The following is a 24,959-nucleotide window of genomic DNA, read 5'->3' as shown; positions in this document are numbered from 1 at the left end:
CTCTCTAAAAGCTCAAGGCATTATCAACTTGCTTCTTGTTTTCCGGGTAACCCAGGCAGCCAAAGAGGGGCCATCTAAATTTTCCAATCTGTCATTTCCCATTTTGTGTGGTGCAAAAGCAACCATATAAAAAACAGCGATGCTTGGACTTAAAAGGCAGAAACTGATCATTCTCAAATTCATTTTTTAAAAAGCCAAAAATGAATGTCCAAAATACGTACTGCCTTTGGTAAGATGAATCTTTTGTTACCAACCCTATTACCAAAGAACTCAGCATAGATGTGAGCAATAAATAACACGTGCTGTACACCCACCATCTTTCAACCATTTGCCAGTCAGGACGGAGGCAGAGGAAGCAGGAAGGATTAGGCAGAAATCAAAGACAGCCAAGCTTTAATAGCGTCTAATTAGCATAACAAAAGACACTGCCACAATCTTTCAGCAGTGGGCAATACATCTCATTAAAGAAGGCTGAATAACAATTATTCTCTCCTGCGGCCCCCAGCCCCACCCCCACGCTGCTTGGCTTAGCTCCGGGAGACCCCCAGAGCTGGGCTCCAGAGCTTCTGCTTTCTGGGCCAGGCATTCAGGCTGCAGGGGAAGAGCCTACTTGTATTATTGTGCACCTGCATCTCAAGTCTTTACTCCCTTTCCTCTCCTGCTGGGAAACTGTAGCCTCCAACACACACAAGTCTTACTACACTGTTTATACGTATATAATACTGAGAGCTAGCAACGATGACCTAAAAATAAATACCAGTTCCCCCAAAACATCTTTACTGAAAGAAAATTGATCTATTTGTTTCTCTTCACTTCTTCTGTTTTCCCCCTTTGATATTATTTCCCTGTCTCAGAGTTAATGAAGCTACGCTGAAATTCTACCAAATTTATTACAACTAGTAATTAGCTCTGAGCATGTGTGCTTGCACATGTGTGTACACACACATACAATCATGAATTTAAATGTGAGTAGTCTGGTTCAAACCTATCTTCTCCCCTTATTTTCTTTTTATGATAGATAAGTGAAAAAATATATGAAATTCAACACAAGGACAGATTTAAAAAAAAAATTCAATACAAGGAGATGGAGGTTGCATGTGAACATGTATGTAGTTTTTGCATAAATTTAAAGCAAGAATAAAAGATTCTACTTAAACTCTGAATAAAATAATATTCTTCTAGGGTCATCACTAAGAAAGATGAAAGCTTCACCTAATCTCATGTCCTTTTTCGTATCCATCTACTTTGAGGGAGGAAGAGTTGAGTGGGGAGGAGAAAAACGATGCAGTTATTTAAACCAAAGAACTTCTAATTCTGAGCTATATATTTTGACCAGTAACATCTTTCAAAAAGGAATCTAGTTATGAGAGCTGCTTTGATTTTTTTTTTTTTAAATAGCCTCTCCTACCAAACACAATATGACAGATTCTATTTAAGTCTGAACACTGCCATGTGTAGAAGCTGCCCTATGAAATGCTGTTTATGATGGTGGTGGACAGAAACCTCTGCAATCGTTACAGAGACTCAAGAGCAGAAAGGGAGCCAACGCACCGAGTCACTGGGAAAACCTACACTTTAAAATTTAATTTATTTTATTTTATTGATTTTTAGGGCTAAATATGGAAGTTCCAGGGGTTGCATCAGACCTATAGCTGCCAGCCTACATCACAGCCTTAGCGACAAGGGAGCCGAGCCTTGTCTTCGACCTACACCACAGCTCACAGCAATGTAGGATCATTAATGCACTGAGGGGGGCCAGGGATCCAAACTGCATCCTCATGGATATTAGTCAGGTTCATTACCACTGGGCCACAACAGGAACTCCCTTTTTCTTTTGTGTATTTTATTTATTTTATTTGACTATTTTATTTTATATTTTATTTTTTTTTTTTGGAAAACCTACTGAACTTGCTAGGTCTGGATTTTCCAAATTGCTGCAAAGTCACTGAGAGACCTTGGGAATACGCAAGTCATGAACATCATAGGCTGCAGACCCGGGGCAAGACATTTTAATGCTATACACATCCTGCACGTGGCCAGACGGTTAAAATAAAACTTGAGGGAGTTCCCGTTGTGGCTCAGTGGTTAACAAATCTGACCAGGAACCATGAAGTTGTGGGTTCCATCCCTGGCCTTGCTCAGTGGGTTGAGGATCCGGCGTTGCTGGGGGCTGTGGTATAGGTCGTAGACATGGCTCGGATCCCGCATTGCTGTGGCTTTGGCGTAGGCCAGCGGCTACAGCTCCGATTAGACCCCTAGCCTGGGAACCTCCATATGCCACAGGAGTGGCCCTAGAAAAGGCAAAAAGATAAGATAAAATAAAATAAAATAAAATAAAATAAAACGAAATATCACTTAAATCCTAAAAGGTCTTCTCTCTGGGTGAACTACTCAACATTGAATAGCTGGTTTCCGGAGTTCTCGCTGTGAGGCAGTGGGTTAAGAATCTGACTGCAGTGGTTTGGGTTGCTACGGAGGCGTGGTTTGATCCCTGGCCCCTGACACAGTGGGTTAAAGGATCTGGTGTTGCCACAGCTAAGATGTGGCTAAGATTCAATCCCTGGCCTAGGAACTTTCATAAACTATGGGTACGGCCATTTAAAAAAAAAAAAAAAGGCGAATTTCCACCTTCCTAAAATCCTCTCTCCCACACTTTACTGTGTAATAGGTAATAGATTACATTGTAGATTAAAACAACAACAACAACAACAAACAAACTTCTTGCCTATCTCCACCTTAAAGTTTTGCCGAAAAGCAGTCTACAAATGCAACGTGATATTATGAAGTTGATCATACCTGATGTTTAAAAACACAACCATTTAGTATTTTATTGCCCAGTCAGTGACTAGGTCTCTGGTAACCATCACAGCCCAGGTCTATGGTCTGAAATCTTATAAAGGTTTCTAGATACACTGGTACAATTTCCTTCCTGGTTAAGAACCCCAGCCAATAGGAGAAGAGTTTGCAGAGACTCAAGGAGCCTTTAGCTCCACCTCTGCCACTAACCAGCTACTTGACTCCAAATGAATCACTCCACTTTGGGGCTCAGTTTCCTTATCTAAGAAATGCGGGGGCAGGGTTGAAATCTGTAACCTGAAAGGCCACTTCTGGATCCCATGGAGGAGGCAGGGCCAGCGCGCCTAAGGGTGCAGCGAAGGCTAAGGGCCCACCGTGGAAAGGGAGTTTCTGCTGGTGGTGGCTATGGTGGCAGCAGCAGTGGTGTCCATGGACAAGGCCAGGACAGCTTGGCACTAGTTTCATCACCACTGTTCCTTCCTTTCACTTGCAGACCTGACACACAGCCTGGGATTAAAAATGTTCGCTGCAGGCAAGGCTGAAGGAAAAAATGAATGGGAGTAACATTTCCGGGATTTAGTTCACCTGCCTGAGAGAAACGATTAAAATAATTACCTGGCTTGAATCTTGAGTTGTCTTCAGATTGATAGCCTAGCCTTTGGGAGTCAGTGCATGTGCTGGAAAAGCTGGATTATTATTGGTATCATAGCTGATGGCACTCCTGTTACTGCCAGGAGTAAATCCCCAAATTTCATGCATCTTTCATTTTTTTTTTTTTTTTTTTACAGGAGATAGTTCTGTGAGCTGAAACATTCATGAGTTCAACATTACTACTGGATATCTTGATTCAAGGAGTCAGGAGACAAATTTAATTTTAAGTAGAAAGCTATCTTGGAGTTCTACCCAATTATTGATTGAGAACAGGAATAAGTTCCAGAAAGAACACTGTATGGGTGCAGGACTATTCAGCAAATAGACTGTTGCTAGACTGCTAACAGAACAGAGCTGCAGGAGGAATTAGGACTCCAGTCTTAAGGACCAACCAGGGCAGCTGTCTTGCTGGGCCTGTGGGCCCCCAAAGCAAATAACTCTGGTGCTCCCTTTTCAAAGCCATGACTCAAAGGGATTTCAGAGAAGTAAGACAAAGTGCACTTAATGGGGAGAAAGGAGGATTACTTTCCAATAATGATACATCTACAATTCATCTTTTCAGTAGCTACTGGAAAGTTGAATTATGCTAAACAACAACAATAACAACAACAAAACCCCTGAGCAGCTTCTTGTCATTCCTAAAAGATGATCCTGTGACTGTCTGAAAGAGTTAAGGCTATATAAATATTTATCATTCTTCTTTCAAAAGGATAAAAAAAATTCCTCTTGCATACATGAATTTCAGATTGCTAAGCAAACATCAGGATATGGTCACGGGCCTATCGCCTTAATGAGAATGGGTTTTTTTTTTTTTTTTCTTTCTTAAAGCTTGCTTATATGTGATCAAAAGCACCCTAGAGATTTTGATTTTATACCAGGGCGTGCACAGATCCATGAACAGTTAATGCTCTTAGAAGCATATGGGTGGGATGGTAGGAATACCATCCAGGGCTTACAGTGGGGCTAGGGTGAAAGATTCATTAAAAGTGATAAATAGGATATGCCTTTCTTAATGTTTTGCAATTGCATATTTAATACAGCAAGCCAGTGACTATGCATTTTAACTGTCTTTATTTTTAAGAGAGCTGCCAGATTTTAATTACAGATTAAAGAGTTATTTGCAAATGAGTACCTCTTCATTAACATACCAGAATCATCATAATAAAACAATTCTCTGTGACTAAACAGTACATAGGGCAGAGGGAAGTTTAAGAATGGTATATACATATAGCACTATTTCAGAGCAAGAGATCCTACCTTGAGAAGCTGATGCCTTAAAATTTTTAAGGGAAATAAATAACCTAAATGAAAGCTCACAAGATTCTAAATTTTATGAGATTAGAGATTTTGTTTCTTAGATCTGTAGCTATACCCCTAAGTGCTGAACACCATGATTGGTTGATTGTAGGTGCTCAATAAATATTTGTTGAATGAATGAATGAGTGAAAGAACCAGTTCCTTTGACAAGCACACACATAGTTATATTGTGTATCACATCATCACACACTGTTACCTACTGAAAAATTGCTAAACTGGAATCAACTCATCAGTGAGGTCCCTACACATGTACAGCTTCCTCTAGAGATGTTATCAATGAAGGTTCATTACTTGTAACAAATGTCCCACTCGGGTGAGAGATGATGACCACAGTTCTCTATTTTTCATTTTCATGTACATTTTTGTTGTTCCTAACTCACAGATGAAGAAACGCAAAGAATTTAAGTAACTTGCTCAAGGCTACTTTGTGAATTAAATACAGCTCCCAGGCGCCACGCTTCACAGCCCAAGTTTTTCTGCAGTCCACAATGCTGCACCATCTCTTTGCTACTGATTTTGTGACCGGAAGAGAGCACAAAACAAGGCTTGTAGAAGAAAATAAACGGTATTGCAATAAACACACGAGAGAGCAAAGCAGAAAAAGATGAGAAGTGTTAGAAAAATTTTCATTATTATCAATAGAGCAAGTCAAGAAATAATAAAAATCTTTTCTCAAAATAGTTATCTAGAATGCTCTGCTTTGGATTAGATAATGATATATCCAATATAGAACTGCTAATGTCAAAATGCAGGCTAAGAGAACTGTCTCTAAAAATCAAGGTATAAAATTTGTGATTAGATCTCTAAATTGACTTCAGCAAGACAAAGATGCACTGGACTTTCACCATTCAGAGGTTTGGAGGAAAAGAAAGTCAGATTCGGGACAGTTTCCTCCTTATCAGATCGCAATCAGGAGACAAAACCACAGAAGGTTTTTCAAAAGATGTACTTGTGCCCTTTTTTTTTTTCAGGGATATAGAAGAGGAATAAAAATTAATAAAGCAAAATTGGCAGCTCCACAGATCACTCACAGCCTATGCAAAAAAGTACTTGGGCAGAAGTATTAAAATTCAAATGCTAATCCAGTTCCTTTAAGAGCTATTTCAGATTGGCTTAGGGAACCTCTTGGAGGCTTTCTAGAAAACACAGAAAGATCAGATAAGTACAACTGGGACTCGACAGTTAACTTCTGCTTACTTCTAAAAACACCTGGAGCTATAAATAGCTGACTCCACCAAGCCCGCTGGTGTATTCCAGTTGATAGGCTCTTTGGTATCACAAGGGCTGGCAGGTGACATAAAACTTAACGGTCTCAGGTTTACTGTTTCAAATAATGGTGGTGGTGGGCAGGTGGATGAGAGGCCCACCCTGGTACTCTCGGCCAAAATCACATATGTTATAGTGGTGACGCTGAGTGCTTTCCCGCTTCTTCTTCTTTTTTTTTTTTTTTTCAAATGTTCTAAAATTCAAAGGGAGAGTAATCTATTACTTGAAGTATATGTAAAGACTTGTGTAGCAAATGAAAAAATGCTGTTTCATAGACTGATAGTAAATAGCTTACAATATTCAGTCACAAAAGTTTTATTTCTAATTAAAAAAAAAAACAAGATGTATTAGTATGAATAAATGATTATTTCCAAATTCTTTGGCGTACCGGAAAGCTAGCAGGCAAGAAATATAAAATGAATTTAAGACTAATAAAATACACTCACCCTCAGTGTTTCCTGGAAAACACAGGGCAAATACCCCTGGTGAAGCCCCCACCCCCGGGGGGGTGGGCTCCTGACCAGGAATCTTCATGTTCAGCACATGACTTTGTTTGCCACTAGTCTGAGGTTAAATAAGGCCTCAGATTGATAAATGAAGGAAATCTCTCATTATTAACAAGCAAACCGATGATAATGAATTGTCGCATCAGGGCAATTTATTTTTTTTTTTATTTTATTTTATTTTTTTTGTCTTGTCTTTTTGTTGTTGTTGTTGTTGTTGTCGTTGCTATTTCTTGGGCCGCTCCCACGGCATATGGAGGTTCCCAGGCTAGGGGTCAAATCGGAGCTGTAGCCACTGGCCTACGCCAGAGCCACAGCAACGCGGGATCCGAGCCGCGTCTGCAACCTACACCACAGCTCACGGCAACGCCGGATCGTTAACCCACTGAGCAAGGGCAGGGACCGAACCCGCAACCTCATGGTTCCTAGTCAGATTCGTTAACCACTGCGCCACGACGGGAACTCCGGCAATTTATTTTATAAGCCTATTTCAGGTCCGGTTTCTATCATGGTCTCCTTCTCTCTCCCCTCCTTCCCATCGCAGCCTCACCCACCCAACCCGCTTCTGCCTGTGTCTTTGAAAATCCCGGATCTTCTCTGCAAAGATCCTGAGGCCCTTCCTCCCTGCTGAAAAAAGGCTAGGGGAAGGGAAAGCAATCAGTGGGGCAGAGATGTTACTTCCTTTTGGATGAGTCAGTCTATCACTTGCTGTGTCCTAGGTTAAAAGATACTAGGGATACTGACAAAGAAGTTCCTAAACTTGTCAAACTACTTGTGACAGCAATCCTGTCACACTTTGCAAGGTGAAATGTTTGGCTAAAAATTCAGAAAAACATGGCTGCCTGGAGGCACTCCCTGAGCTGTGTGCTCTGCTAGTGACCCTGGTTAGACCCTGGAGCTTTGAGCTCTCCTGGGCTTGGGTCCTCCGTCAGACTCAAATGTGGCCAGTTCACACTGCAGAGGAGGACAGGCGCCTCTCCTCAGGAAGCTAGCTGCCAATGGCTACCTGAAAATAAGTTGTTGGGGATGCAGACGGCATCACCAGTTATAACGGTAGAGGCCCAAGGATCACACAAGGTTGAGTAAGTTAGTGTCTGGAAATTCCTGGGGTGGAAACTTTTTTGGGTACCATTTTCAATCAAATGAATTCCTTCTGCAATGACTTGTAATTAAGATTATCTCTGACAACACGACCCTTCCTTTCTTTCCATTTAAAAGCCTAAGATACAAGTTAAAATTACCACTGAAAGCAAGTTTTTTTTTTTTTTTTTCTTTCTTAAAAGCTAAAAGGTATGGCCTCCTCTTTGTTATTTGAGTTCAGGATTTACACAGGGCACATCCATGTTAACAAGGCACTGATGTGTTTTTTCCACTGTCAGTGCAATCACAACACAAATGGTGAAGGATTTACAAAGAACAATAGGCACTGGCTTTTTCCAAGAATGTTATATTATTAAAAATCCTTAAATCTGTAAACTCTGTCCTATATTTGAGAATGAGAAGAAATGTAATTTCAGCATGGTTTCCTGTTCTCTCTCACCTTACTCTTTCCCCAGCATACTGCCCTCACCTTGGCTACTATACGGTTGTCCCTTGAATCTTCATTTCTCAATTTTTCCTGTTGCCCTGTGGTTGCAACATTGGCCGCTCCTATCTTTTAAGTGACATTTCTTTATTGACTTGACAGACTAGACCAAGTAACAAGGGGTGATACAACAGACTGAGTTCAAGTGAGATTCTGAATTTTGTCTGGACAAGCCGTTCACTTTTGCCATCTATAAAATGGGTAAAGCTTATATCTAACAATCTTAGAACTAAAGAATCACAAAAATACAAGCTAGGATACTACAGAATACATTTAAAAATTTCACACCTCATATTGGTTTATCCAACATTTCTGGTTAGGTTGCAAGGCTTTGAGAAGACTTTTATCAAAAATAAACTATTATTCTATGTGTTTGCTCTCATCTTTTTGGAAAATCATCAAACAGATCAGTAAATGATGATTCTTCAATTTCCTTACAGAACGAATATTTGAGTAGATCTAGCAGTCATTTTTGAGGTAATACATTGCCTTGCTGCTAAAAAGGAAAAAGCAGATCAGATGAAAACCTTAAATAATATCTAGCCAGGGTGAAAAATCATATCACACTCTTTAAATCAAGCCTTTGGCTTCGTTAAATCAAGTCTCTTGGTTTTGTTCAAAACACCTACTTTTTATGTATTCGTTTTTTAGTAGTTAATGAAAAGAGGGTAGGGAAATAATCACATAAATTAAAATTTCCAAATAGAATTAGACAATTAAATCAAATCTATGAAAAATTCATAATCATTACAAACTGGAACTATTTCTTTCTTTTTTTGACAACAGATGTCTTCTCATATTCCCTACGAATAGTGTGTATTTGTGCGTGTGTGTGTGTGTTTGGGGGGGTGTTCAATTGATCAAAACAGTAATTATCATGATATATAAAAATTAAATATCATAAAAATGGAAATAAGCCCGTGTATTAAAGGGGAGGAAAAAAACCTTCTCCACAGTAGGAGGGAAGAGACCCAACTTTAAAAACAAGCTTGTGTTTTATAGCTTTTCATTCTGTTCAAGTCTACCTAAATTAACTGAGAATACTCAGAAGTCCCAAAAAAGCATATTTCACTATGATCCTAATTTAAGAAGGAAGAGCCTTGCTTATTTAAATAATTCAAATGAACAGCAGAGCTGCGGATTTTAAAGTTGTAATTCTTCTCTAATAGTCGGGGGACTGTGAGGATTGCTTTTCAGAAAGGAAATCCCATCCTGTGAAGACACTTCCAGGGGCAGGAGACCCTTTGCCTCTGCTGTCTCACGTTCCCTGAGATTTCACAATCTAGTATGTGTGCCATCCTTCATGTAAGGCTACCTATGCACACGAATTCAAAGCTATATTTTTGACTCCTTCATTTAGACTGTAATTTACAAAAAAAAAAAAAAAAAATCCCAAACAGATTAAAAATTTCACCATTAGGGAGACAGTTGCATATCGAGCCTACCCATTTGTCTCATTTGCATATCTTTATAAATGCCAGCCTTTCACTTCTTTGTGTTTCCCAGTTTGGACTTGCAATGGTAACACCAAATCAATCAGCATGAACATTTATAAACAATCTGTGGTTTTAACTTGATTAATGTATAGAGAAATAGTCTCTTCTTTTAGAAATACATTTGCGTGCATGAGAAATCAAAACCAAAGCTTTAAACCTTCAATGGGATTCTTACCATAGAGCCTTAAAAGAAGCTTCTCTCCCATCTAAAGATGTAGGCTAAAAAAGAATCTTTATCTTTTTTTTTTTTTTTAACTTAATGGCACCTACAGGGCACCCTTTGCAAATATTAGCTAGTTGAACATTCAAAACAAACTCATGCAGTAGGGACTTCCTCATGAGGGGTCTGAGGAAGCAAGTCCTTGGCCCACTGTCCCACAGTTGGTAACTGACAGGCACAGCCTATGCTCAAACCTGGCAGTCTCTTCAATTGTAAAGTCAAGTTACAGTGTCAAAGTCATGTTATAAATGCTCAACTAATCCTGGGGAGCTGATAATTACCATGGAGTCTGCTGTAGAGTTAAAATGGTCTCTTTCTTTTTAGAAAAACTTGTTAGACCATATGCAATACAACTTTAGGAGACAAAAGTCAAGTGACATCTTTAAAGTAGTCAAGGGATCAAAGAGACTATGCAGCTAAAGTGGTAAGTTTAACATATTTATTTTGTTAAGAACAAGACCATAGGAGTTCCCATTGTGGCTCAGCGGAAATGAATCCAACTAGGAACCATAAGGTTGCGAGTTTGATCCCTGGCCTTGCTCAGTGGGTTAAGGATCTGGCGTTGCTACGAGCTGTGGTGTAAGTCACAGATGTGGCTCAGATCCCATGTTGTTGTGGCTGTGGCTGTGGCCCGCAGCTGTAGCCCTGATTTGACCCCTAGCCTGGGAACCTCCATATGCCGCTGGTGCAGCCCTAAAAAAAAAAGGAACAAGACAATAGGCAAAAGGCTCCAAATGGAGTCACTGGTGCTAAGCCCCCACATCCCCAAACCAAGATTTGACTTAATTACAGTTTTGGCTTCTCCCAGAAATGGAATCTTGGACTAGTCCATCAAGAATAATCTGGTCAGCACTAGTGCGGTCACTGGCCTGACAGACCCCCCTACTACCCTCTGAAGGAAAGTGAGCACACCCCAGCCAATCCACTTTTTGATAGTATATGTTCCCACTCCCATCTGCCTATAAAAGTTCTTTCATTTTTGTACAGCTCCTCTGAGCTCTTTTTTTTTTTTTTTTTTTTTTTTTTGTCTTTTTTTGCTATTTCTTGGGCCGCTCCTGCGGCATATGGAGGTTCCCAGGCTCGGGGTCGAATCGGAGCTGTAGCCACCGGCCTACGCCAGAGCCACAGCAACGCGGGATCCGAGCCGCGTCTGCAACCTACACCACAGCTCACGGCAACGTCAGATCGTTAACCCACTGAGCAAGGCCAGGGACCGAACCCGCAACCTCATGGTTCCTAGTCGGATTCGTTAATCACTGCGCCACGACGGGAACTCCTGAGCTCTTTTCTATCTGCCAGATTGGATGCTTCCTGGTTCATGAATTGAGTTTTTTTTTTTTTTTTTTTCCTTCTTTTTTAAGGGTTACACCCACAGCATATGGAAGTTCCCAGGCAAGGGGTCAAATTGGAGCTGTAGCTGTCAGCCTACACCACCGCCACAGCAACTTGGGATCCAAGCCGCATCTGCGACCTACACCGCAGGTCACAGCAATGCCAGATCCTTAACCCACTGAACGAGGCCAGGGATGGAATCCACCTCCTCATGGATACTAGTCGGGTTCATTAACCACTGAGCCACTCTGGAACTCTGATTCAGGAATTGCTGAATAAAGTCAATGACATCTTTAAAATTTACTCAGTTGAATTTTGGTTTTAGACAGTTATTTATTTATTTGTTTTGGTTTTGTTTATTTATTTATCACTCACTTTTTTTGGGGGGGCTGTGCCCGTAGCATGCAGAAGTTCCTAGGCCAGGGATCGAACTTGCGCCTTAGCAGTGACACAAACTGCTGCAGCGATGCCAGATCCTTAACCCACTGCGCCTCATGGGAATGACAGTTAGTAATTTTAACTGTGTAGCTTTTTAAAAAATGGATAATCTGCATATAATTAAAAAAAAACCACATTCACATAACTATGCAGCTTTTGAAAATGAAAATAAAGGATGAAACTATGGAGGAAAAAAATGGAAGCTAAGTATACCCTACACCTAAGTTGTACAGTCACTGCTGTTCAGTGGTGAGCTTCCTGACTGCAGAAAGACTGCATGGTCTCCTAGAGGAGTCCACTGTTTCAAAAAAGGAGATGAAAGGCCTCATTTGAAAAGCACATCATAAAACCAAAAGGTTTGTAATTTTAACCTATTAGTAAATAGATACTGCAATCAGGAAAACTACTTTACCATCCGTGCCTAGGAAAGTGCTCATAAGTAGGAGCTGCCCAACAAACATACATTAAAATAGAATACAAAACGAATTTCCACCTAAGAGTGTTTTTTTTGGCTGTGCAACAACAGTTTCAGCTCTGCCACACCTCGGAGCCACCATCAATGCTCGACTGGATTAACAGCCTGATAATGGGATTCCTGATGCTATTTTATATGTCTCTGATCCATTTCCCATAATCCATCTAGAGAGATATTTTAAAAACTTTAGTCTGGTCATGTCATGCCTCCATATAAAACTCTGCAATGGTTCCCCACTGCTCTTCGGATAAAGTTACCACATAAAGCCCTACTTTATTTTTTAAATTAGTGCACAGGAGGCCATGTAATGAAGATGTCATCATTTATTTACCTACTTCCCTATTCACAGACATTTGGCTGGTTTCCAGTTTGGGGCTATTACCAATGACAATCCATGCCTCTTTGGACACATGGGTAAGCATTTCTCTAGTGGAGTCACTAGGTTGAAGGAAGAATACATACAGTTATGATTTTCATGTATACACCCAAACTGCACTCCAAAAGGGCTTTTATCAATTTATACTTTCCCACTTAGCATCTGGGGGTTTTCTTTCCAACCCCTGACAACATGATATATTACCAATTAATCACAAAGAACTGTGCAGCATAAAAGGTGAACAGATATTTCTGTGTCATTTTCATTTCCCTAACAGCCAATGAGATGGAACATCTCTCACATCTTTATTGAACATGTTTGCCCATTTTTCTATTGAGTTACAAGAATTAAAAATGTTTTCCCTGGTTTGTTGCATATCTTTTAACTTTGTTAATTATTCATTATATAAAAGCATTTACTGTGGTTTTTTTCTTTTTTCTTTTTTGGCCTTGTCCATAGCATATGGAAGTTCCTGGGCCAGGGGGTCGAGTCAGTGCCACTGTAGTGATAATATGCCAATCCTTAACTGGCTGTGCCACGAGAGATCTCCCAGTGTTTACTGTTTTGTAGCAAGATTTATCAAAAAGTCCTGTTGGGCTTTTGATTAAGTTTATACTGACACTACAGAATAATATGGGGAGATCTGATATTAGCATTATATTAAAGTGTACGCAGGAATGTGTTATGTTTTATAACTAAAATAAATCTGCTATATTCTTCAAAAAAATACCAGTTTTCATCATAAAGATCCAGGACCTTGCTCATTATTTATTTGCTGGTACATGTATTTGGTTTATTTCTATTGTGAATGAGATATTTCTCTATTATACTTATTTAAACTGTCCCTTTCTGTTAATTTTAGTTTCGATGGGCTCTTTTAGCTGGCTCTTCCTCAATTGTCTTATTAGCTTTTCAGTTAACTCTCTAGTACTTCCTGTAATTGTGTACTTGTCTGTATTCTCCACCAGAATAAAACTTTCATGAGAAAGGAGATGATTTCTATCTTTTCATTGGCATGTTCCCACTATCTTGCTCTTGGCATGCAGTGGGGAATCAATAAATATTTGAACTGAATAGAATTTCAAATGTAAATTCAGGTTTTTCTTTTCAGATATGAGTGTCAATGTATGTTAATTTCTCTCTACAATGGTCAAACTTCTTGAAGGAAGGAACTTTGGGGATTCTACCATCTGCTTAATAATTGTCCTATGAAAATAACACACAAGAAAATTAAAAACTTTGCTAAATAATCAATAGGTCAAGGACAAAAGCAAAACTCCAAATAAGTCAATTTAATAATAAAAAAGATCAGAACACTATACACTAGACATGGAAGAATGAAACAAATGAAAAATATGTAAGTTTAGCAATTAGAAAAACAACCACAACCCTTACAACAGCCAGGCCCTATGAAATGCAGAAGAAAAGAATGCAATTAAAAACAGAAATAGGAAATATAAAAATAGGAACAATTAATCATTCAAGGATATTTTTGTTTGTGTGGGAGGAGGAGCTCACCAAAGAAACACAACAGTCAATACTGAAGCAGATGAAACTTCAGCCAAAACAATCAAGAGGAAAAAGACAAAAAAGAAAAAATAAGGAATGAAAAGGTCATGGGAATAATCAAGAGAATATTACGTATGACTCCACAATAACAAATGATAATCAATGACAGGTAGTTACTGTAGGAATGTACTACAAAAGCTGATTCAAAATTTAAAAAACCTGATATGCAAACAAACAACTAAAAAGGTTATTAAACAATCTCTTAAAAGACTAGGCAAGAAAGTGTGGCCTAACGGGTTATGAACTCGACTAGCATCCATGAGGATGCAGGTTTGATCCCTGGGTTAAGGAGCCCACAATGTTGTGAGCTGTGGTGTAGGTCACAGATGCAGCTTGGATCCTGCATTGCTGTGGCTGTGGCATAGGCCTACAGCTGCAGCTCCATTTCGACCCCTAGCCTGGGAACTTCCGTATGTCACAGGTGCAGCCCTAAAAAGCCAAAAAAAAAAAAAAAGAAAGCTTCTTAACAGTGAACTCAAACTGTCAAGAAACAGATAACCTCATGCTACAGAAACATACTACACAGGGAAAATATGGCAAATTACCCTATTAGATTTCAAGAAGCCAGAATTACTATTATTGGAAAAACCTGAACAAAATAATGTGAAAAGAGAAGAATAAAGACAAGGTTTCTTGATCTCAATGTAATGTAATATCATGGATAAGAAGTTCTAGAGTTTGCATTTACAGCTGATCCTTCAACAATACAGGGGTTAGTAATTTAAAATAGCCCATATAAAATGTCCATAACTGTGGACTTAACCAACTGTGGATCATGTACTACTGCAGGACATACTGAAAACAAAATCCACATATAAGTGGACTCTGCAGTTTAAACCCATGTTGATCAAGGGTCAGCTCTACCAGTTATGCCACTTTGAGTGAGTTATTTTCCTTTGTGATACCCCAGATTGTGAGGATGAAATAAAATAATCCATCTAAAGCACTTAAAATATAGGCAAGAATATTTTAAAGGGAAGGCTTAAATATGGCACATTCCCCTTAAAATACATAGAAATGTGAATTTTTTCAGTGTGTCCATTTCTGTGAGAGGAAGATTGATGGTTTTCATGAGATTCTCAAATGACCCATGGCTCCCCCCAAATTAAGACTCACTGTCATACATTAATCCTACTTTCAAGTATAGATGCAGAACAAAAATCTGCATGCAATGTAAGTAACACATACACAGCGCATTAAAAGAATCATCAGTACTACCCAAAAATTAATCTTTGAAACTGAAGACTACTCTGGGGTAAGAATATACATTCAATAGTTTTTTTAGAAAGCAATCTCTCAGTATCTGTCAGGAATGCTTTAACCCAATAATATCTGTACTCTTTAAAGTGATAACTGTGCTTCCAGAAATACATCTAATAAAAACGGTCACTAAAACCAAAAGAATGTATGTATAAGATGCTTATTACGGGGTAATTTATAACAAAACATGGGATAATTTATAACAAAACATGAGATAATTTATAACAAAACATGAGAAGTAATCAGAAAGTCCAACAACAGAGGAATAGTCAAAAAACTGCTACATCCAATCAGTATATAGTATATAGTCATTCATAAACTCCAGTGACACAAAATAAGGCTCAGAAAGTTTACAGTTAACTTGTATATACAATATAACATAATTTATTTCATTGTAAAATGAAATAAATGAACATAGTCTAAAGGAAGTAAAATACATCAAAAAAGTCCTAACGGTTAACTCTGGATCCTAGGATTATGGGTGATTAATTTCCTTCCTTCCCTTCTTCTCTCTGCCTCTTCCTTTTTCACTTTTCAGATATTCTATAACAAACATTTTTAAAACAATCATATAAGAGCGTTTAATAAAAATATCTTACCAGTAAAGACGGGTAATCAAATGGATCATCGGAACTACTGCTCCCCACTTTGTAACTTTTGTTTATAATACTGTTTCAGCTTTTTATTTAGCATTATGGGAATTAAAGACTATTGACAATTAATGACTGAGTTGCCCACAGACCCTGACTTTACAAGCCTAAATAGCTGAACAATGTTGGCTAAAAGCAATATAATCTGTTTTGGTGGGTTATAGTACTTTCTCAGCCTCTGTAAATGGTGCCAAGTTTTCCCCTGCTTTCCATGGGGAAACATCGGTAAAACATATTCACTGCATCAGTAATATTTCAGAAAACAGTGTCATGATTTTTCTGTCCTAAATGTCCTTTTTTTGGCCGTGCCTGCAGCCTACAGAAGTTCCCCAGCTAGGGACTGAACCTGTGCCACAGCAGTAACTAAAGCCACAGCAGTGACAGGCTGGATCCTTAGCCTGCTGAGTCACAAAAGAACTCCTTGCTCTAAATGTTATGGAAGAAAAAAGGAAACCTAAAAAAAGTCCTTGAATAAGTAATATGTATGAAATAAGATGCCAAATAAAACTACTTCTGCAATCTTCCCTCATCATTCCAGTATTCCACAATATTCAACAATTTCCTGGTCATGCAGTCCACCTTCTGTAACAGCACAATATGGCCGCAGTAATCATCTTGGGTGGGATGCTTCGGGCATCTTATCAGACAAAGCTGAAGACGGCCTACACTAACTGGCATGCCCCACAGATCATTAGCTGTCTTCATGACTACTTCGCTTCTCTCGCTGGCAGGTTGAATTTGTCTACATTCATCAAAAACTTGATGGTGTTTCTTTTAATATTTTCTTCATCCTGTACGAAGACCGACAAATCCACCGAAGGTTAGGCAAGTTGGTCAGTAACACTTTTAAAATTATACAGGTTTTCAGTGGAGACACAGGTGCACCACATTTGCAATATCTACTTGTCTCTTTTGCTGTCGTGGGGTGGACCTTGTAAAATATTCTAATCTTGTGTATACTGGATTATAATGTCCAGCTTGTAGACCATCTTATTTTGCTTCTTCCCATACTCCTTTCATCAGGATAAAAAACTATCCTCTCTTCCCTAAATGAGTAATTTCTTCCTTGCCTAGCACATGAATTTCTCAAAAGTCTTTACTGAGCTGGAACTTCGTCTTATAGCCCAAGAGGTCTACCTGCATTATATCAGCTCCTGTCTCGGGTAGGGAAGAATACACTTAATGGGTGAAGAAGGACATTTATAAAGAGGAAGAGAGGAAAAAGGGGCCTCTGAGAAAAAGAGAGACAGAGACAGAGAGAGAAACAGACAGGAGTAGGAAACAAGATGAAGAGACACAGAGAAATACTGAAGTGCTCTTGGTGTGGGGGTAAATATATTACAGAAAAGAAAACAGCTAAAAGCCTGAAATTTACTTGGGCTGTAGGTATATTAGAAATTGTTTTTATAGCTCTTTGAAACCACTCTGATTTTTAGAATATTCCCTTTAGTCTTTAGAAACAGATGGTATGTGTTTTATTCTGAAATTGCTCCTATCAACTTTCCCCAACTGTGATGTATTACTTTCTGATTTGTAAGACAATAGCTGAGTCCAAGGAAATGTACAATTACACACAAAAATTTCCTCATGTGTAGCTATGTCAGTTAAGTATTAAAGGTTCTTTCCAAAAGTGAATCAAATTTAAATCTCTCTGCAGTTTCCATATGCTGCTTGTAGAGCATCTGCTCAAATAAGTTGTCTTTCTAGGCTGGTTGACACTGTAGGACCTGATAATGATCCCATCTTGCTTTAATCTCAAGTGCCTTATAAGCAACACTGATGAAACAGCTTGAGCAATTGGATGTTACCTGTGTGGAATCTGGTTCCCACTAGGAGCAGAAGGCTGAGTTCACTGGCGTCAGAAACTGTCTATCACTCTCTCAAAGAATACCCTGATTGACTTGACTTCATTTTCCACTGCTGTACACAAGTCACGAGTCAGCACATGTCCCTCAGCCAACTGCGACCTGTGGCCACAGATAGGTTATATCCCAAACATAGCCTGGAATATAACCCCACTATTCCTCAGGCTTATTATTAGACAGTAATGCTCCACGCACTCTGCACAGCCACTTGGGATCTAGTACACAACCTTCTAGGCTACATTTAAAGTCTATTACGTACAACAATGTCAAGGGCTTCTGAAGACATCTGTAGAATGAGATGAAAGACGGCCTCAGAGACTCAGACAAATATTCTGACATTCGCTTGCTGGTCCTGTGTCTTCCTTGCATAATGCTCATAAAGTCTCATGGTAAATCCATTTTATGAAATCAAATCAAACAGACTCTGTGACAATCCTGGTTTGCTTCAATGGCAAGCAAGAACAGGTGAGACGTCAAGTGGCCGTCCGTGGAGAACATACTCAGGACTCTGGTCCTTTACTCAGTTTACAAGCTTTGCGGTAGTCATCTGAGAGTGGGGATTCTCATCGTGTCAAAGGAAGGTCACAAAATAGAATACAGAGACCCCTGCACTCTCCATAAAATTGATGTGAACAGAGTGTACATTCTTGACCATGAGGGCTAAGATTTTAGAATAATTCTAGTGACATAGGGAGAAGGACAAAGCCAAGTAGCCATTGTTAGATAAGGTCCTCATATCTATGACAAACTAGCTGCTGGCTTTGTTTCTAAGCTAATTAAATATTTTTTGGTACTTATTAAACAGCCCTTCCATGGTTCACATGAATCAGTCATGGTTACTTTTAGAGGCACTTTCATTACAAGTGATTAAGTCAATCAACTGTCAGCTTTGACAGTTCTTTTGGCAGAAACACTTTGGAAAAGCAACTCAAAAATTAAAATTTAGCAGCATTACACCTCAAACTCCTTCTCACCTGGCTCAAAAATGTCACTGAAACTAAACCCAAATTCATAAGAACCAGAGGATAAACAAAAAGTTATTATTATAATTATTTTTTGCTTTTTAGGGCTGCCATCTGCAGCATATGGAAGTTCCCAGGATAAGGGTTGAATCAGAGCTGCAGCTACCAGCCTATGCCACAGCCATAGCAATGCCAGATTTGAGCCGTGTCAGTGACCTACAACACAGCTCATGGCAGCACCAGATCCTTAACCCAATGAGCAAGACCAGGGATTGACCCACATCCTCATGGATACCAGTCAGCTCCATTACCACTGAGCCACAACAGAAACGCCAACAAAAAGTTTAAAATAGCCCATATAAGATGTACAACTTGGCAAACCAGAGCACCTAACATGCTTTTCTATTTTATGTTCCTCTCACATACATTATTACATTCATTCCTCAAGGCAACTATTTAAAGTTCAGTTTCTGCATCTACAGGTTCCACTCCTGCAGATTCAATCAACTGCAGATCGAAAATATTTGGAAAGGAGTTCTCACTGTGGTACAGTGGGTTAAGAATTCAACTGCAGTGGTTTGGGCTGCTCAAGAACTGTGGGTTCGCTCCCCAGTCTAGCATAGTGGGTTAAAGAATCTGAGTTGTTACAGTTGTGGTGTAGGTTGCAGCTGTGGCTCGGCTTCAGTTCCTGGCCTGGGAACGTCCATATGCCACAGGTGCGGTCGTTAGAAAAAAAAAAAAAAAGGAAAAAATCCCTCAAAGTTCCAAAAAGCAACACTTGGATTTGCTGCATGGCAACTGTTTACATATCATTTTCATTGTATTTACAACTATGTGCATATAATTTACATTGTATTAGGTATTGTAAGTAATCTAGAGATGATTTAAAGTATATGGAAGGATGTGGGTACATTATATGCAAATACTACACCCTTTTATATAAGAGACTTGAGCATCTGCAAATTTTGGTATGGGATGTGTGTGTGAGCATGTGTGTGTGTGTGTGCATGTGTGCATCTCAGCACATGTGCGTACGCATGCATGTGTCTGTCCTGGAATCTCCCTAGGATACTGAGAGATGACTATATTATCTCCAGGACACTGAAAAGGAAACTGAGGCTTTCCAGGGGTTAAGGGACCTACTCCGCATCACCTGGTAGTCTGGGTTTTCCATCTTCCACTTTCATAGTCACCTCATACTAGCCTAGTATGGATGCAGTTAATAAACAAATGTTTAGGCTCAATGTGTGAGACAATCCAAGTGGGGTACCATATAGTTAATAGCTTCTTCATTGGAGTTATTTGACTATTCCTCTATTAAAAAAAAATCCATGTTCCAAATAATTCATAGTAGGTCTAAAATTTTCCCTTTCCATAATAATTTTCAATTAGGCTTTTTCTGATTAGTCTATTAAAAGCTAAGCTTTTGTCCACCTAACTTTCTCGATAGTTAAATCTGAGATGAGGACAATATGCTTTGATTTGGCTGGTGACTAGCAGATGGAAGGACCTGGCCCATCACAAGGCATTAAAGCAATTAGCCTTTAATGACACTGCTGGGTGAGGAGGCTAGCTAGCATCCTTCGCTCTGCTGCTCCTGTAAGTCTTCACCATTTTATGCCAGGCATGTTACACAGTCTACTTACGTTATCCTCAATCTCTCCATCTTTTCCCTTTTCCAGCCTTAAAACTGGCAGGAGGATTTTCTTTACCAAGTCCAAATCCAATCCTCTGAAGCCTTTTAATGCCCCTACCCCCGCTCCTGTCACTTAGAGGATAAAGTCCCAATCCCTTGCTCACACAGCTCTCACCTCTTTACTCTGACTTGTACCACCTCCTTTGGGGACAATACTGAAACACGACATGAAGTTCCCCGAACCTGACAGGCTCTCACACACCTACACTCCTGGTCCCTAGTTCAATGATCAGGCCAACACCTCGGAAGAGTAAAAGCTAATTAGCTTCTGTGTCAGGCACTGTTCTAGGTGCTTAACATATGTGACAGGTGTCATGTAATGTGTGTAAAGCAACACTTACAAAAAATTCTATGAATTAAAGACTACATTTATCCTACATTTAATTATGGGACAAGTACCGGCACACGCAGGTTCTGTTACTTTCCAAAGGTCACGCAGATGGCGAAAGGAAGAGCCAGGGTATGAATCCGGCTGTCTGCTTTCAGAATTTCCCCCTAAGCAGGGGACTAGCCTTTACGTTCAGCTCAGGCGTCCCTTCCTCTGTGAAACCTCTCTGGTCACCCCCGACCTCAGGTAGGTTAAGGCCCTCACAGTGAGCATCTGACAGCCTCCGGCCCACTGTTCTACAACTGCGCTCACCCTACCAGCCTCCCTGTCTGGGGCAGTGACCTGTGTCCCCTTCATCCTCTCACCTCGGTATCTGCCACATGCTTGGGACACAGTTCGTTCTGAAGAAATAAATTTTGGTAAATAAAATGAAAAACATTATTACGATGAGAATAATATGTCAACACAATAATCTTCTAATCTAGCCTCACAATAATCTTCTAATCTAGCTTCTTCTAATGGTTCTCAAACCAGAATGTTTTTCAATATCTCCTTCTTCATAAAGCAAAAGAAAGAAAATGGGTTTATAAATATATCAAAGTAAAAAGTCATTAATGTATCTATCATCTCAGATTGGTCTGAGTAGATAAAAATAGTCTGATATTTCAATTAGCAAACTAGAATCCCAAATACTTATTATTATTTTTTTTAATACTATACCACCACACAAAAAACATGAGCGGCACAATTTAGGAGAGCTGGGCAATGAAGAAGCTGATTTCAGGAGTGGAGTGATTGCTCAGAAATTTGTAGAAGTCTTGTAATTTAAACAAAGACAAGGTGGTTCTTCCTCTCATGAAGAAGAAAGTGGGAGGAAGTGAGGGAATGTGAGAAGGTTAAATGTGCTACTGCCAAAGCTACAGTCAGTTACTTTGCAACCAGGCTTTAGTCAGGAAGGAGGTTTGCTCCTCTGAAGAGACACTTGGGGAAAGAGGAAAGTATTTTTGCTTCCATTCTGATTAACCACATCTTAGCTGTCTAGTCCACTCGTTTCTGTTCAAAAAGTCTTCAGAGTGTGTGGGAAAGGTCACAAAGAGGAAGCAGACAGATCCCTTACCTCGTGGAACTTTCCAGCTTAGTGATGGCAACAGACACAAAAAAAGAGATTCTTTCCAATATAGTGTGTTCATGCTCTTGAAAAAAGCAGCAAGCACAGGTCTAGAGCACAGAGGCTGGTGCACTGACGGTGAAGTTGGTAGTCAAGTTTCAAGGATGAATAAAAATTAATCAGGCTAATTATTACAGAAATGCACATCAAACTACAATATGGAGTTCCCGTCGTGGCTCAGTGGTTAGTGAATCCGACTAGGAACCATGAGGTTGCGGGTTCGGTCCCTGGCCTTGCTCAGTGGGTTAAGGATCCGGCGTTGCCATGAGCTGTGGTGTAGCTTGCAGACGCGGCTCTGATCCCGCTTTGCTGTGGCTGTGGTGTAGGCCGGCGGCTACAGCTCTGATTCGACCCCTATCCTGGGAACCTCCATATGCCATGGGAGCGGCCCAAGATATCAAAACAAACAAACAAACCAAAAAAACTACAACATGGTATCGCCTTATACAGGTCAGAATGGCCATCGTCAAAAAGTCTACAAATAATAAATGCTGGAGAGGGTGTGCAGAAAAAAAAAAAACCCTCCTATACTGTTGGTGGAAATGTACATCAGTGCAGCCACTCTGGAAAACAATACTTCAATTAAATATTTTTTTAAAAACCATAAAAACAACAACAACAAAAACCCAACAACAGCAACGACAACAACAAAATAAAGTTAGTCACACTTACAAAGGTAGGAAAGCTTGTTCAAGAAAAAAAGAAGCCATAAAAGAGGAAAGGGCGTTCTGATCTAGCCTTAGATTATTGAGAATTTTTTGACTCTGCGTTCATGAATATAAGCTACTCAGTTTGTACTACTGATGGGTTTTTTACCTGCCAAGTACTTTCAGGAAAGAATGCCATCAAGCCAATTTAATTCCTTGGGAGGGTGGGAAATGACGGAAAGTAGACAGGGGTCAGTCCAGGACTTTAGGTGTTTGTTGAAGCATGAGGACTTGCTTTTGTAGGTAATGGTGGGTGCTACAGGTTATCAGACAGAGCAGTGACACTGGTAAATTCGGGGTGGGGAGTGAGGGGGAAGGGGCAATAAAGCTGTTTAAAAAAAGTTTATTAAGTTAACCGCTTTTGATTTTACAAGTACGGACATACTTTTTTGAAAATTTAACATTTACGATCACAATCATTTTATGAAAGGGTTTTTTTTTTTTGTCTTTTTGCCTTTTCTAGGGCCGCTCCCGCAGCATATGGAGGTTCCCAGGCTAGGGGTCTAATCAGAGCTGTTGCCGACGGCCTACGCCAGAGACACAGCAACACGGGATCCGAGCCGCGTCTGCAACCTACACCACAGCTCACGGCAACGTCGGATCCTTAACCCACTGAGCAAGGCCAGGGACCGAACCCGCAACCTCATGGTTCCTAGTTGGATTTGTTAACCACTGCACCACAATAGGAACTCCGTGAAAGAAAGGAATTTTTAAAAAGAACTTTTAAATAGTAATTTTAAATTTACTGTATTATATTGCCCTTTTTTTTCTTATGTCAAATTGGTGAAAAAAGCATCCTGAATCAGCATTGACTAGTTAGGAGCACAGCTAGACTCTCCTGGGACTGTAATTTAGACAGGGCTAGAGGGTAGGTCTGGGAGCCAGGAGCCCAGCTAATTAAAATGATAGCGTCATTGTACGACCACACAGTTTACAGTAAGATTGGCTTGAGAACTCAACTCCATACACCTTCTCCTAATCTTCATGTAACCAATGCCTGTGGTTTAGGAGCCTCCACGGGATAAGCATTTGGGGCAACTGGTCAGAGTACGTTGAGGGAGAACGGAAATGACGAGGGTTGGAAAAGCAACAAGCAGGAAAAGATGAAAAGGTGTCAACTTGACATCAAGGGCTACTCTATCCCCAAACTATAGAGGGTTCTCTCTGTGGCTCCAAACTGATGAAGACTGGGAGGCTAGGATGCAGCTTAAAGTGGCGAGGGGTATATGGGAGCCCCTGCATGGCCCAGAGCTGTGGGTGGAAGAGGTTATTACATGAACCCAGGAAGGTGGCGGATGCAACCAGAGCCAAGAAACCACCACCTCGGCTTCAGTCATCTTGAGAGAAGTGACTTTTTCACAAAGTGGCACTGAGCGAGGAAAGCGGAGGAGGTGAGAAGGGCCATTTGCCAGCTCCCTCCAACAGGCATGAATTTAAGACTGCATTCCATGTGTTGTGAGACGGACGCCCTGACATCATTCCGTGTGTGCGCCGAGCCCACCGGATGGATTATTACAGATGGGTGTCAGGTCTCACACAGCTAAATGAGGTATCAACAGTTTGGTCCTTGAGCGCAAACAAGAGGCAGGGTAACCACAAATGTGATGCTCAGCTTGACGGAACCATGAGTCAGGCTGAGTTATGCTTTCCTTTTCAATACTGGAAGTTGAAAGACCTCCATTAACTGGAATTCATCCACGTCAAATCCTGGGGCCAGGCCTGGCTCTCGGCAAAACAGTGGAATGAGTCTCACAGTGCTGAGTCCTGTTTTACCCCCTTTTCATTAAAGTTCGCAGTTCTCAGGTCTCTTAAATTTTAAAGTGTTGCCTCTCCTGGGGATATGTTTATTTTCATGACTCCCAAAGAGATGCAGCTTTATGAAGAATTAGGAGTCCACAAGGAGAGAGGATAGGAGATAGAGCCCATCTGTGGTCCAGACAACCAGGCCACTCGGAAAGGCTTTTGGATACTCTCTAGACTTGTGGGAGAAAGCAGTAAATTAAGACTTATAATCGGGATCTTTTTTTTTTTTGGCCACCCCGAGGCATATGGAATTCCCGGGTCAGGGATCAGATCTGAGCCACAGTTGCAACTTACCCCACAGCTGCAGCAATGCCTGATCCTTTAACTGATAGGGCTGGGGATTGAACCTGTTTCCTGGTGCTATAGAGACACCACCAATCCCGCTGTGGCGGGAACTCCCAGGGATCTTTTTCTTTCGAAGGCAAAATTTCAAGGAATTTTGTGGGTCAGTAAAGTTCAGTACCTTACAGTATCCACAGAGAGAATCTTGTTATCA

The 24,959-nt window shown here is 40.2% G+C and overlaps 1 protein-coding gene across 47 annotated transcripts in view; it reads right to left on the bottom strand.

Annotated features, from left to right (window-relative positions):
• The window catches only part of CDKAL1 (CDK5 regulatory subunit associated protein 1 like 1), a 951,913-nt gene that overhangs the window by 336,413 nt on the left and 590,541 nt on the right, over positions 1-24,959 (bottom strand). For 7 of the 47 annotated variants that reach the window (XM_084967535.1, XM_084967533.1, XM_084967536.1 and 4 more), the window contains exon 14: positions 13,733-16,725. The exons of the other annotated variants lie outside the window; for them this stretch is intronic. In XM_084967535.1, coding sequence (XP_084823661.1) covers positions 16,642-16,725 — 84 coding nt within the window. In that variant the 3' untranslated portion in view covers positions 13,733-16,641. Of the gene's footprint in view, positions 1-13,732; positions 16,726-24,959 lie in introns of those variants that run through there. 47 annotated transcript variants of the gene reach the window in all.

The sequence above is a fragment of the Sus scrofa genome, chromosome 7 (assembly GCF_054392235.1).
Source record: "Sus scrofa isolate SSC_HxYL_T2T_F1_AM1 chromosome 7, Sscrofa_HxYL_maternal_Yorkshire_Landrace_v2.0, whole genome shotgun sequence".
NCBI lineage: Eukaryota > Metazoa > Chordata > Mammalia > Artiodactyla > Suidae > Sus > Sus scrofa.
Note: the sequence above shows the minus strand (reverse complement) of the source record. Positions and strands in the feature narration are given on the sequence as shown.